The sequence below is a fragment of the Dendropsophus ebraccatus genome, chromosome 9 (assembly GCF_027789765.1).
Source record: "Dendropsophus ebraccatus isolate aDenEbr1 chromosome 9, aDenEbr1.pat, whole genome shotgun sequence".
In the NCBI taxonomy this organism is placed as follows: domain Eukaryota; kingdom Metazoa; phylum Chordata; class Amphibia; order Anura; family Hylidae; genus Dendropsophus; species Dendropsophus ebraccatus.
Window position 1 is genome coordinate 74,784,870 of NC_091462.1, and position 13,718 is coordinate 74,798,587.

Consider the following 13,718-nt stretch of genomic DNA (forward strand, 5'->3'; position numbering starts at 1 on the left):
CAGGGAAGCTGGGTAACCCCATTATCCAAAAAAGGTAAGTGCCCACAGCTTCTAAAGTATAAATATTTCTTTATTTGCGCATCAAAACATAAAAGACAAAACAAAAAGTGAGCAGTGAGCTAAAAAACGCCGACGCGTTGCGAGGTCCTCCCTCTTAATCATGGCAAAGTCAGAACATCAGTAACAGGTTTTTATGTTGCCACATGTGATGCAAATGAAGGAAGGAACGCCCATCAAAGAGGAGGGGAGATCTCACGTCAGATAAATCACATGATCGACTTACAAAGAGTATATATGTACATAAAATAACTGACGAAAGATACAAAATAAGTAAAAATAACAATGACATTACATTAATGAATAAGTAACACTGATAAATATCAGATTAGAAGATTAGTAAATATACAGAAGGTCTGTTTTGTAATTCAGACCTTTTGGAAACCTTGTGTCCAACAGAAGAATCCACGGGGCTTCTCGTTTGCGCAGTAGGGAGGTCCAATTACCGCCTCTCCTAGGTTGATTAACCCTTTCAATCGCGCTAATACGGAGACTACTGGTATTGCCAGAATGGCACTCTACAAAATGTTTAGATAAACCTGATAGGGATCTAGTTGATCCACCAAATGTATGTGACCTGATATCTGTCAAGTGCTCCCCCACTCGGATCTTAAGTTTCCTAGAGCTAGAGCCCACGTATTGTATGTTGCAAGAACAACATCGTGCAACATACACTACATGGGTGGTGTTACAGTTAATAAACGACTTAATAGTGTAGTTGCGACCTGTACTGCATGAAGTTATGGTGTGACATTTTTCTGTAAATTGGCAGAGGCCGCACAGCGGTACCGCACACTTAAAAAATCCCTGTACCGCAAGCCAATTTTGTGTGCTCCTGCCCAAATTACCTGAGGAAATATCACTGGGTGCAAGTATATTACCCAAAGTTATACCGCGTCGTGCCACGCACCTAATACCCACATCAAGGGCCGATTCACATTTTTTATCATGATATAGTAAGGGTAAATATTTATTCACTATTTTGCAAATGTCCCGAAATTGTGGACTATATCTGGTGGAAAAAACTATGGGGTTTCGTGAAGGCTGGTTGGATGAGAGGCTATTCACACTGTGGTTCTGTGTAGCGAATCCACTCAATGGGTCACTGTTCACATTATAAACTGGTGTGTCATGTCTATCTTGTAGATGGAACAAGCAATCCTTTTTTTCTGCTATGACTCTAGCTCTATCAATTACATGACTGTAACGCCTGGAGTAGTGGATCCACTGGACCGACACCAGCGATGGCACTAACCTCACCAGGGGGCGGAGTCTAAGGGGCCGCTGGTTTTCACCAGAGCCCGCCGCAAGGCGGGATGGACTTGCTGCGGCAGGCGACCCCCAGGTCGCTACCCCTGGCTTGGTTGCTGGTGTCGGCAGGCGAGGCGTGGCAGGAGATGGCACAGGCAATGGTCTGCAGGTGAGAGCGCACGTGACAGGCTGAACACGGGAACAGATGGAGTGACAGGGGAACAGGAACCAGGAACAGGGACTAGGGACCAGGTAACGGATAGGACTCAGGAACAGGGACTTGGGACCAGGTAGCGGAATAGGACACAGGAACAACAGGGGGCTGGGCCAACGCTATGGGAAGCATGTAGAGGCTCCAACACAGGGGACAGGGCATGCTGGTATTTATAGGGGAGTGATTGGGTGCAACTACCAATTAGGAGCGCACTGCCCCTTTAAATCTGAGAAAGCCGGCGCGCGCGCGCCCTAGGAGGCGGGGACGCGCGCGCCGGCCGGCACAGCGAGAGGCAGGAGCGTGGAGAGGTGAGGCGCCCCCCGGGGCCGAAGTAATAGCAGCGCCGGGTCCCTGACAGTGGACACCGGCTGCTGCACGGGGCAGGAGGCGGTCGCGGCGGCGGCCCGGAACGCGGGACGCCGCCGCGGCCGTGACAGTACCCCCCCCCTTTGGCCTCCCCCTCTTTCTTGCCTGCAGATGGCACAGGAAGCCACAAAGTCTTTGACATCTTGGAACAGACTGGACCACCAGTAGTGGCGGGAGATCCGTTGGCCGGTCTTACGGACTCCAGAGTGCCTGGCCTCCAATGAGGAATGTCCCCACTTCAAAATACCTCTTCGAAGCGCAGGGTGAACATGGGTCTTTCCGGGGGGTACTTTCCGAAGAGTAGAGGTGACGACTGGTACTAGACGATCAGGAGATATAACGTGGCAAGGGGATGTGGGTTTGTGGAAGAGATCCTTCTGAAAGTTCTCCCGGTGGTAATAGGACATAGAGTGTTTGGTGCGGTGCTGAGGTGACTTGAGACACTGGCTGGAACAGTCCTGAACCCAACTGAGAATCTCCCCGGTTCTCCAGTCCAGCTTAGGGGCATGTAATTGCAGCCAAGGGAGTCCCAGGAGAACGGTGGGGGTAGAATGGGGCAGGACGTAGAAGGATATCTTTTCTTGATGTAAAGGACCCACCTGGAGGACTAAAGGTGCGGTCTGGTAGTACACACGGTCGGTAAGAATTTCGCCCGTGACCGAGGAGATAGTCAGGGGCCTGGCTAGGCGGGTCACGGGTAGCTGCCATCTTTGGACCAATGTAGCCGCAATGAAACTGCCTGCAGACCCAGAATCGAGAAAGGCAGTAGTCTGGTGATTTTGTCCTGAGGGAGTCCGGATGGAAACTGGCATAGACAGACTTGGAAGGGTGGCATTCACACCTAGGGACACCTGTCCCACCGGACCTAGGTGCGAGCATTTTCCGGACGTTTGAGGACGTAGGGGACATCTCAGCCGAAAGTGACCAGAACCACCGCAATAGAGACAGAGATTCAACTCCAGACGACGGATTCTTTCATCAGGCGTCAGGTGAGCCCGTTCCACCTCCATAGGAATATCAGGAGAGGGCTGGGACATCGGAAAGTCAGGATTCTGGAAAACCGGCGCCAGCTGGGGATGGCGACGGGAACGGCTTAGTAGATGTTCATGCCGAACCTCCTCCTCCCTCTCCGAAAAACGAGTATCAACTCTGGCGGCCAGTAGGATGAGTTCGTTCAGGGAGGTAGGTAGGTCTCGGGCGGAAAGCACATCTTTCACTTGACTGGATAGGCCCTTCTTGAAGGTGGCTATTAGAGCGGCTTCATTCCAGTCCAATTCAGCCGCCAGGGTACGGAACTGGATGGTGTAGTCACAAACAGAGGAGCTCCCTTGAGAGAGGTTGAGGAGAGCAGTCTCGGCTGAAGAAGCACGGGCAGGTTTCTCAAAGACAGAGCGAAACTCGAATAGGAAGGCCCGGAGATTGGCAGCAACAGGATCATCACGGTCCCACAGTGGCGTGGCCCAGGCCAGGGCTCTACCCTCCAATAGGCTGATGATGAAAGCCACTTTAGAGCGCTCGGTGGAAAACTGACTACTTAAAAGTTCAATATGCATGGTGCACTGAGTCAGGAATCCTCTGCACAACTTAGAGTCACCAGAGTATTTGCTTGGGAGAGCAAGTCGGAGTGTAGAAACAGCGTCAGGAGGTGGTGTGCGCTGTAAGGCGGCAGTGAGTTGCTGGATCTGCTGCGACTGTTTCTGGATTTGTTGCGCCTGTTGAGCGACCACTCTGGCGACGTCACGGAGATCAGGCACCTCGCCGGGATCCATGGTTGGAGCCTACTGTAACGCCTGGAGTAGTGGATCCACTGGACCGACACCAGCGATGGCACTAACCTCACCAGGGGGCGGAGTCTAAGGGGCCGCTGGTTTTCACCAGAGCCCGCCGCAAGGCGGGATGGACTTGCTGCGGCAGGCGACCCCCAGGTCGCTACCCCTGGCTTGGTTGCTGGTGTCGACAGGCGAGGCGTGGCAGGAGATGGCACAGGCAATGGTCTGCAGGTGAGAGCGCACGTGACAGGCTGAACACGGGAACAGATGGAGTGACAGGGGAATAGGAACCAGGAACAGGGACTAGGGACCAGGTAACGGATAGGACTCAGGAACAGGGACTTGGGACCAGATAGCGGAATAGGACACAGGAACAACAGGGGGCTGGGCCAACGCTATGGGAAGCATGTAGAGGCTCCAACACAGGGGACAGGGCATGCTGGGATTTATAGGGGAGTGATTGGGTGCAACTACCAATTAGGAGCGCACTGCCCCTTTAAATCTGAGACAGCCGGCGCGCGCGCGCCCTAGGAGGCGGGGACGCGCGCGCCGGCCGGCACAGCGAGAGGCAGGAGCGTGGAGAGGTGAGGCGCCCCCCGGGGCCGAAGTAATAGCAGCGCCGGGTCCCTGACAGTGGACACCGGCTGCTGCACGGGGCAGGAAGCGGTCGCGGCGGCGGCCCGGAACGCGGGACGCCGCCGCGGCCGTGACAATGACGTCTATAACCTCTAAGTAAGAGGCGATGAGTAAGTTGTTCTGCCTGATATAGATAGACATCCTTGTCTGAACAGTTTCGTATGAGGCGAATAAACTCTCCTATTGGCAGGTTTCTAGTTACGTGTGATGGGTGACTACTAGTGGCATGGAGCACCTCATAACCTGCGCTCGGTTTTCTGTACATCTCAGAATGTATTTTCCCCTCTACAAACCTCAGGGTGACATCCAGGAAAGAAATAGATACAGGTTCAAACTGGAAAATAAATTTTAGACCCAGGGTGTTATTGTTGATAAAACGCACAAAATCAACAGCCTCCTCATGTGAACCACGCCAGACTAGGAGATCGTCTATGTAGCGTCGGTAGGTATGGACGCTACATAGACGATCTCCTCCTAGTCTGGCGTGGTTCACATGAGGAGGCTGTTGATTTTGTGCGTTTTATCAACAATAACACCCTGGGTCTAAAATTTATTTTCCAGTTTGAACCTGTATCTATTTCTTTCCTGGATGTCACCCTGAGGTTTGTAGAGGGGAAAATACATTCTGAGATGTACAGAAAACCGAGCGCAGGTAATGGGGTGCTCCATGCCACTAGTAGTCACCCATCACACGTAACTAGAAACCTGCCAATAGGAGAGTTTATTCGCCTCATACGAAACTGTTCAGACAAGGATGTCTATCTATATCAGGCAGAACAACTTACTCATCGCCTCTTACTTAGAGGTTATAGACGTCATGTAATTGATAGAGCTAGAGTCATAGCCGAAAAAAAGGATCGCTTGTTCCATCTACAAGATAGACATGACACACCAGTTTATAATGTGAACAGTGACCCATTGAGTGGATTTGCTACACAGAACCACAGTGTGAATAGCCTCTCATCCAACCAGCCTTCACGAAACCCCATAGTTTTTTCCACCAGATATAGTCCACAATTTCGGGACATTTGCAAAATAGTGAATAAATATTTACCCTTACTATATCATGATAAAAAATGTGAATCGGCCCTTGATGTGGGTATTAGGTGCGTGGCACGACGGGGTATAACTTTGGGTAATATACTTGCACCCAGTGATATTTCCTCAGGTAATTTGGGCAGGAGCACACAAAATTGGCTTGCGGTACAGGGATTTTTTAAGTGTGCGGTACCGCGGTGCAGCCTCTGCCAATTTACAGAAAAATGTCACACCATAACTTCATGCAGTACAGGTCGCAACTACACTATTAAGTCGTTTATTAACTGTAACACCACCCATGTAGTGTATGTTGCACGATGTTGTTCTTGCAACATACAATACGTGGGCTCTAGCTCTAGGAAACTTAAGATCCGAGTGGGGGAGCACTTGACAGATATCAGGTCACATACATTTGGTGGATCAACTAGATCCCTATCAGGTTTATCTAAACATTTTGTAGAGTGCCATTCTGGCAATACCAGTAGTCTCCGTAGTAGCGCGATTGAAAGGGTTAATCAACCTAGGAGAGGCGGTAATTGGACCTCCCTACTGCGCAAACGAGAAGCCCTGTGGATTCTTCTGTTGGACACAAGGTTTCCAAAAGGTCTGAATTACAAAACAGACCTTCTGTATATTTACTAATCTTCTAATCTGATATTTATCAGTGTTACTTATTCATTAATGTAATGTCATTGTTATTTTTACTTATTTTGTATCTTTCGTCAGTTATTTTATGTACATATATACTCTTTGTAAGTCGATCATGTGATTTATCTGACGTGAGATCTCCCCTCCTCTTTGATGGGCGTTCCTTCCTTCATTTGCATCACATGCGGCAACATAAAAACCTGTTACTGATGTTCTGACTTTGCCATGATTAAGAGGGAGGACCTCGCAACGTTTTTTAGCTCACTGCTCACTTTTTGTTTTGTCTTTTATGTTTTGATGCGCAAATAAAGAAATATTTATACTTTAGAAGCTGTGGACACTTACCTTTTTTGGATGCCATACGGGTTGCAGCCCGCTATAATGCTTTTCCACGTGCTTCAGGATACCACTGCTAACTGAGTTAACCACCACAGCGTGTTTGGGTGAGCAGACATTTTTTCTTTTATAACCCCATTATACAGGATGCCAGGGAAGCTGGGTAACCCCATTATACAGGATACCAGGGAAGCTGTTGACCCCCATTATACAGGATAACAGGGAAGCTGGTGACCCCATTATACAGGATAACAGGGAAGCTGAGTGACCCCATTATAAAGGATGCCAGGGAAGCTGAGCCTGAGTGACCCCCATTATACAGGATGCCAGGGAAGCTGGTGACCCCCATTATACAGGATACCAGGAAGCTGAGTGTCTTCCAGCTGGCAGTGATAGTTACCATCTTCCTGCTGTGTCTCCTCCTCAGGCCCTGTGCACTGTGCCATGAGCGAATATCCCACCCGCGGTGGGCGCTGGGGGCGGGGCTTGCCGCGCTGGGGGCGGGGCTTAGCGGAACGTCCCGGGACAGTTCCACTTGTGGAGAGGGGGACACTGGTGCAGGACGCTCTGAGCCTGTGTCCGGGGGAGGTGCAGAGGTGTTTCAGAGGGGATTGCAGACGCTCCCTTCGGGAAGGGTGCTTTGCTATCAGTAGCGTAGCTACCTTAAAGACAGGGGAGACGGGCAAGGCGGCCCCCGGGCCCCCTGTAGTCCGGGGGCCCCATAGCAACTGCCTTCCCTGCCTTCATGGTAGCTACGCCATTGCTTTGAAGGTATATAATACTATATTTTATAATGATTTCACTACTGTCAGGGATTTGTCTGCTCTGTCAGGGCTGCTCTCCGTTGCACAGTCCTATGTTCACTGTGCAATGCACTAATGACCAGCAGTAAGCAGTAAAGAAAGCTAAGGGGGTGAGTACAAACGGACCAATCAGGGAGAAGCACTGCATGATGGGAAATGTAATTTCCCAGATGGTGCTATCTTGGATATAGACATGCTTTTAGGAAAACTTGTAACCCAGGAACAGCAGCAGCTAGAAAGATGGGAAGAGGGGGTGGAATACCCCTTTAAGATTTCAGAAGGTGTCTTGTGGTATCTGGCACCGAGATGTTAGATCCTGGTCTAGTAGGTTGTGGGGTATGGCCTCCAGTATATCCCACAGATTGACAGATATGCTGGTTAGATTAGATTGAGATGGGGGATTTGGAGGCCAAGTAGACACCTTAAACTCTTTGTTGTGTTCCTCAAGCCATTGGTGTATAATGCATTCACTGTGGCTGTGGCTGTGACTGTTGCTGTGGCTGCCAAAAGAGACCACTGAAGTGAACAGTATTGCTATGAAAGATGTGGTCAGCAAATGACCAATTCTAATAATTTTCTCCCAGTCTCCCACAGTGTGTCTATAGGAGGGCCTGAGCGCCTCCACTTCAGCTGCTGCTTCAGTCACTTTTAGTGGTTTTATTGTTTTGGCTGACCTGCACATGTGGCCCTTTTCTTTTATCATTTACTTTAAAGCTTGTTTATTGACCGATCGCTGAGCCTATGACACAGGGCAAGATCAGCATGTTCAGCCAATAATTGCTTTGTGTAATGGGGCCCATGTGTGAACAGTAAAAAAAAAAAAAAAGCAAAGGCATTTGATAACTAATAAGCATATTCATTATAATAGTGTGTGCACTGCCGACCAATTTGCCATTGACGTCAATAGAGCGCATTATTACACTGAAAATACTGCTGTATTTCTACTTCAAAATTATTGTACCTTCACATCTTACTGAATCATGGCTCATAGCACATATGAATGTGTGAATGGGGCCATTTAAACTTATAAGGGAATTGCAGACAGAACTACGGAACGTGTGAAAGAGGGCTTATTCACATGTCCCGTAAAGTTGTCTGTAATTACGCATCTGTAATCTTGTTTCAAGTTAGAGAACATTAATTTCTATTGAGCTATTCAAACAGTCTGTTTTAATTTTAATCCGTTATAAAAAAAAAAAAAAGACATGTCTTAGAGCAGATTGTGATTGCATTACAAATGACCAATAGTCTATGGCATCCATATTTTTCACGGACCTCACGGATATCACATGACATCCGTAACAATCACGGATCAAAATCTATGCAAACTAGTACAGTTCACATTTTACAGAAACGGATACAGGAACGGATGCAAATAAAGATTATTTTACGGGTCACAGAGAAAAAATAGTGGGAGGTTTTGCAACCCAAAAAAATCACTGAACGTGTGAATGAGGCCATAGGGATGAGAGGCATGGTCTATTAATTTCTAATAAGAAAAAAACTGGAATAGATCCCAGAAAAGTCATCTATGTTTTAATCTTAATCAAATATTTTAGGGTCACCTTTTTACAGTTCCATGTTATGCCCTCTGATTTTTAAGATATATGGGATAATAGTTTGACAATTTAAGGAATCCTTAGATGGCATGCATTTTAATAATGAGAGTAACTGTCAGGTGATGGCTATGATTATATAGTGAGTGGATGTGTATTAGGTATACATGGCCCACAATCTAAAACATTGATGCTGCCTAAGGGCCCATTTACACAGAAAAATTATCTGACAGATTATCTGACAAAGATTTGAAGCCAAAGCCTGGAATGGATTTGAAAAGAGGAGGAATCTCAGGCTTTCCTTTATGACCTGTTCCCTGTTTATAGTCTGTTTCTGGCTTTGGATTTAAATCTTTGGCAGATAATCTGTCAGATAATCTTTCTGTGTAAATGGGCCCTAACTGTATAATCAAGCTCATTACCTGATAATCACTCCCATTAATAAAATTAAGTTCATGCCCAACTGATCATTCCCCGACTTGTCAGACTATAAACCTATAAATCTAAGAATAGAAAGGCACTAATAAAACTGTAAATAGGTGTGTAACTGGGGTACCCTAAGCTATTTGAAGGTAGTAACTTTCTGGGGGGTTGGTGAAAGGTCCTCTTAACTCTATTTACCTCATGCTACCTTAACAAAAACAGTGTTAAAATATGGAAATGAGACCATGTACTGTACACAGCCTTTCTAGAATTTGTCAGTATTTACCCTTTCTTCCTCTTCACAGCTGTATATGGCACATAAAACAGGAAAATCAGCAGGAACACTCCACATACTGCAGATAGCACAATCACCGCCACAGATACTGCATCGGCTATAAAATTAGAAAAAGCAGAACAGTTTTGTTACAACATATTTGTTAACAATAGATACAAGTAAAAGAAAGTGTCAAGATACAAGTAAAAATAAGTTGTCTGTTACCACTTCTCAAACAATAAATATAAAAAGACCCCAGGCATACAGTTACTAAAATGACAATATAATTCAAGCAGAAAAATTACAAAACTACACTAGGATTTGGAAATTCACAAAAATATGGCTAGGCCAAACCACTATATATGAGTGTCTCTGGTAAAATGACCAACGTTCTTACTAAAACGTGTTTATACCCCTATCCCCAAGACTGACCCTTCAAAAAAAATAAATAAAGCAGCTACCATGGCGCAAATGGAGACGGAGGTAGAGTGCAGTAGCAAAACTTTTAGATATTTTTAGCACATTTTCTTAGTAACACTCGATTATCAACCACTAAATGGTACAAACTACTTTCCCATGCCCACACGAGATGAACAAAAGTTGCACCAATCTTGTGACAACATCATTCAGATATTGGTTTTGCCCACATACAATGAAATACCCTGAAATACCCCTCATGTCTCCAAGGGTTTACTTCTGAGACGTGGGAATATTGGAAGTGAGCAAGTATTGGAAGGTGTCAGCAGTATTCTGCTTTCTGAACAAATCCTTTAACTTTATTTTGTTTGTCAGTTCCATTCGCAAACAAAATATACACTTTAGGTATCACTATAATCATATTGACCCAGAGAATAAAAGTATACTCCATAATCCAAACTGCATTAAAGGAGAAGCCCGGCCAATTTTAAAATCTGGCAGCCGGCAGGGAAGAATTTGATCAGGAGTCCAAACGTAAACCCCTCTCTATGCCCGTGGTGAGCAGCGAGACCGGCCTTGAGACCCCCGCCGGAAGGCATTTTCCTCCAAATTGTGATGATGTCTGGACTCTGGGGGAAAATGCCTGTCCCGGCTGATGGACTGGCCACTCAGCCAATCAGTGACTTGAGCGGCGTCTCACCCGAGTCACTGCCTGATTCTATCAGCGGGGTCGTGATATGTCCATCCCAGAGCCCCGGGGGTGCCAAGGCTGGTCCCTCTGCTGACCGAGGGCACAGGGAGAGGTAGGTTCGTAGCTCTGATCAAAGTGCCCCCTACCCCATTTAAAATCGTCTGGACTTAAAAAGATGAGCTATGTAAATGAAGACATACATACAAATTAAATGATGAAAAAAATGAAGATTGGGTAAAAAGTCCAACATTGCATTGGCCACTACAGGGTTAAGTAAGCTAAATTGTTCATAAAAAAATTGTTACTTACTATTTGCACTGTTGCTATTGTTCTCACCCGGCGCTTCTGCCACACTTGCAATCATATCTTGAGTAACTGCAATAGACCCATTGTGTGGCTCTGGAATGACACCCAAGAGTTTGCACATCAGGGGATATATTTGAATGCTATCAAATGGTTCTGCAATGTAATTCTTTTTAAAATCTGGTCCAAAGGCACGAAATATCATCTTCATGTCCATTTCATTGTTGTCAAATCCATGGTCTCCTTTGTTAACATATAATATTAGTCGCTAAAAAAGAGTGGAAGGGTTGGATAAGCAACATGCAGAATATACATGGCAGCTGGGTAAAAGATACCATACAAATATCTCCTTTTTCCCATCCAAATCGAGCTCTAGGTGCCTTAAAGTGACTCTGTACCCACAAGCCGCTCACCCCAAACCGCTTGTACCTTTGGATAGCTGTCCAAGATCTGTCCTGTGGTCCGTTCGGCAGGGGATGCAGTTATTGTCCTGAAAACAACTTTTAAACTTGCAGCCCTGTGTCAAACTGACGTGGCCTACAGTGTCTGTGCATTAGGCTGGCACAACCTCTCTGTCCCTCCTCCCCACCCTCTTCATCATTAGGAATGCTCCAGAATGCTCTAGATTTTCTACTATTCATCACCTGTGTGAGCATGGCACATGGACCGGATCATTAAGGCAACTTTGCAGTGTTCAGACAAGTAAGTAATAGGAGAATACCTGGCTAGGGCATTCCTAATGATGAAGAGGGTGGGGAGGAGGGACAGAGAGGTTGTGCCAGCCTAATGCACAGACACTCTAGGCCACACCAGTTTGACACAGGGCTGCAAGTTTAAAAGTTGTGTTTTAGGACAATAACTGCATCACCTGCCAAACGGACCCCAGGACAGATCATGGATTAAAAGCATGGACTCACTGACTTCTATGGAGTCTATTCTGCAAGTAGAGATAGTATAAAAGTATGTCCTATTTTATGTGGACCATAAAAAAAACTGTTGAGTGCAGTGGTTTCTATACTGTCCATAATTATTGATCCATAATGACTCCAGACAGTATATGGATAGAAATATACAGTCATGTAAAGGAGGCCTAAGGGTTGTATTACACTGCCTGACCTGCTAGATGGGCACTCACTTACCGAGCCTATTGCATGCCTTGATGACTGTGCAGCAAGGGACATCATTAGCAATATGCTTGCAGCCCTTGATAACGTACTGTAGGTGTATATTTAAAATAATAAATACTTACCTCTTCCCCGGTGTCCTCCTGCTTGTTCTGAGCATTCTCCGCTCACTGCAGCCGCCGCTGGCAACAGACCACTCAGCCAATCACTGGTCAAGAAAAGACAGCACTGCGGGCAGTAATTGGCTCAGTGGCCTGTCACGTCAAAGATGGCTTCAGAGCAGCTAAAGTGTGTGGGGAAAAGCCAGAAGGACACTGGGGAGCAAGTAAAATCTTTATTATTTTATTTTACTCGGTCATCAGCAATTGGACATGCATCACTATTACTCATACTGATGCATGGGTGGCGATCAATGATTTTTAAACAAGCCTAACCCTAATCCTTACACGGGCTAATATCAGCCTAAATTGGCCGTATTCGGCAGATAATCACTCTATGTAATACGGCTCTAACTTTGCTTTTTCTCAGAAAGCCTGCTTTATATTATATAAACATATATATAGCTTAGCTTCCCTCACTTAGGGCCCTTTTACACCAACAGATTATCTGACAGATTTTTTTTTGAGCCAAAGCCAGGAATGGACTAAAACAGAGAACAAGTCATAAAGGAAAGACTAAGATTTCTCCTCTTTTCAAATTCATTACTGGCTTTGGTTTAAAAAAATCTGTCAGATAATTTGTTGGTGTAATAGGATCTTTAATCATATCCTGCTCTCAGAGCAATATTAAAGGCGTAGTGCGGCGCTAAGAAATTATTCACAAAATAACACACATTACAAAGTTATACAACTTTGTAATGTATGTTATGTATGTAAATGGCCCCCTTCCCCTGTTCCCCGCCCCCGCCCGTGTACCCGTTGGTGTAGTGCAGTATCTATACCTGAGCTGTCCCTCATGCCGGCCCCCCTCTGCCACGTCATCAGCTGCTCAGCCGGGATTGGCTGAGCATAACTGTGCTCAGCCAATTGCGGCTGAGCACAGTTATGACGCTGCAGAGGGGGGCCAGAATGAGGGACGGCAGGAGCGGGTCGGCTGGCCTCCTGAAGATGACGTCTTTGACAAGATTACAGACGGGGTCGGTCGACACGGATCAGGTATGTATACTGCTCTACACTTCCAGGTACACGGGCGGGGGGCGGGGAATACGGGAAGGGGGCAATTCATATACATAACATACATTACAAAGTTGCATAACTTTGTAATGTGTGTTATTTTGTGAATAATTTCTTAGCGCCGCACTACCCCTTTAATCATCTGATAGGTTCACTTTCATGTCATTGTTCCACTTATCATTACTTAGTAGCAGTTATCTTTACAGCTCAACTTCAAAGATAAATTATATATTTTTCTATTATACCTCTCTGAATATTAGAGACTAAAGGAGACTAGAAATAACAGACTAATCACACATAGTAAAAGACCCCAATAGTCTTTAATTTGTGAGACAAAAGATGATTTCAAAATTATGGGAAAGTCTTGGGACAATAAAAAAAAAACAAATAGAATTAATCGTGAAAAAACTGTTGCTATTTTTTTTGTTTTGCAATATATTGGCTTTTATTTTAAGTTTTCTATGTCTAAATCAACATCATACACATGACAATGATAAACAGGAGCCTTTCCTTGCATGAGCAAAGGACTGGGACTTCCTTTGTTTCCTTTGTTTTCTTTGTTTCCTTTTTTTGAACAGAAAAAAGACCAAGTATTGTCAGGAAGAAAGCATGGACCACAGTTTGAGAGGAAGGGAGACAC

General features: G+C 45.8%; 1 protein-coding gene across 1 annotated transcript in view; it reads right to left on the reverse strand.

Annotated features, from left to right (window-relative positions):
• The window catches only part of LOC138801140 (ectonucleotide pyrophosphatase/phosphodiesterase family member 7-like), a 40,020-nt gene that overhangs the window by 6,752 nt on the left and 19,550 nt on the right, over positions 1-13,718 (reverse strand). Inside the window, exons 4-5 of the mRNA XM_069983660.1 lie at positions 10,789-11,050; positions 9,384-9,489 (exon numbers count right to left, since the gene is read on the reverse strand). Of these exons, the coding sequence (XP_069839761.1) occupies positions 9,384-9,489; positions 10,789-11,050 (368 nt within the window). The remainder of the gene's footprint in view (positions 1-9,383; positions 9,490-10,788; positions 11,051-13,718) is intronic.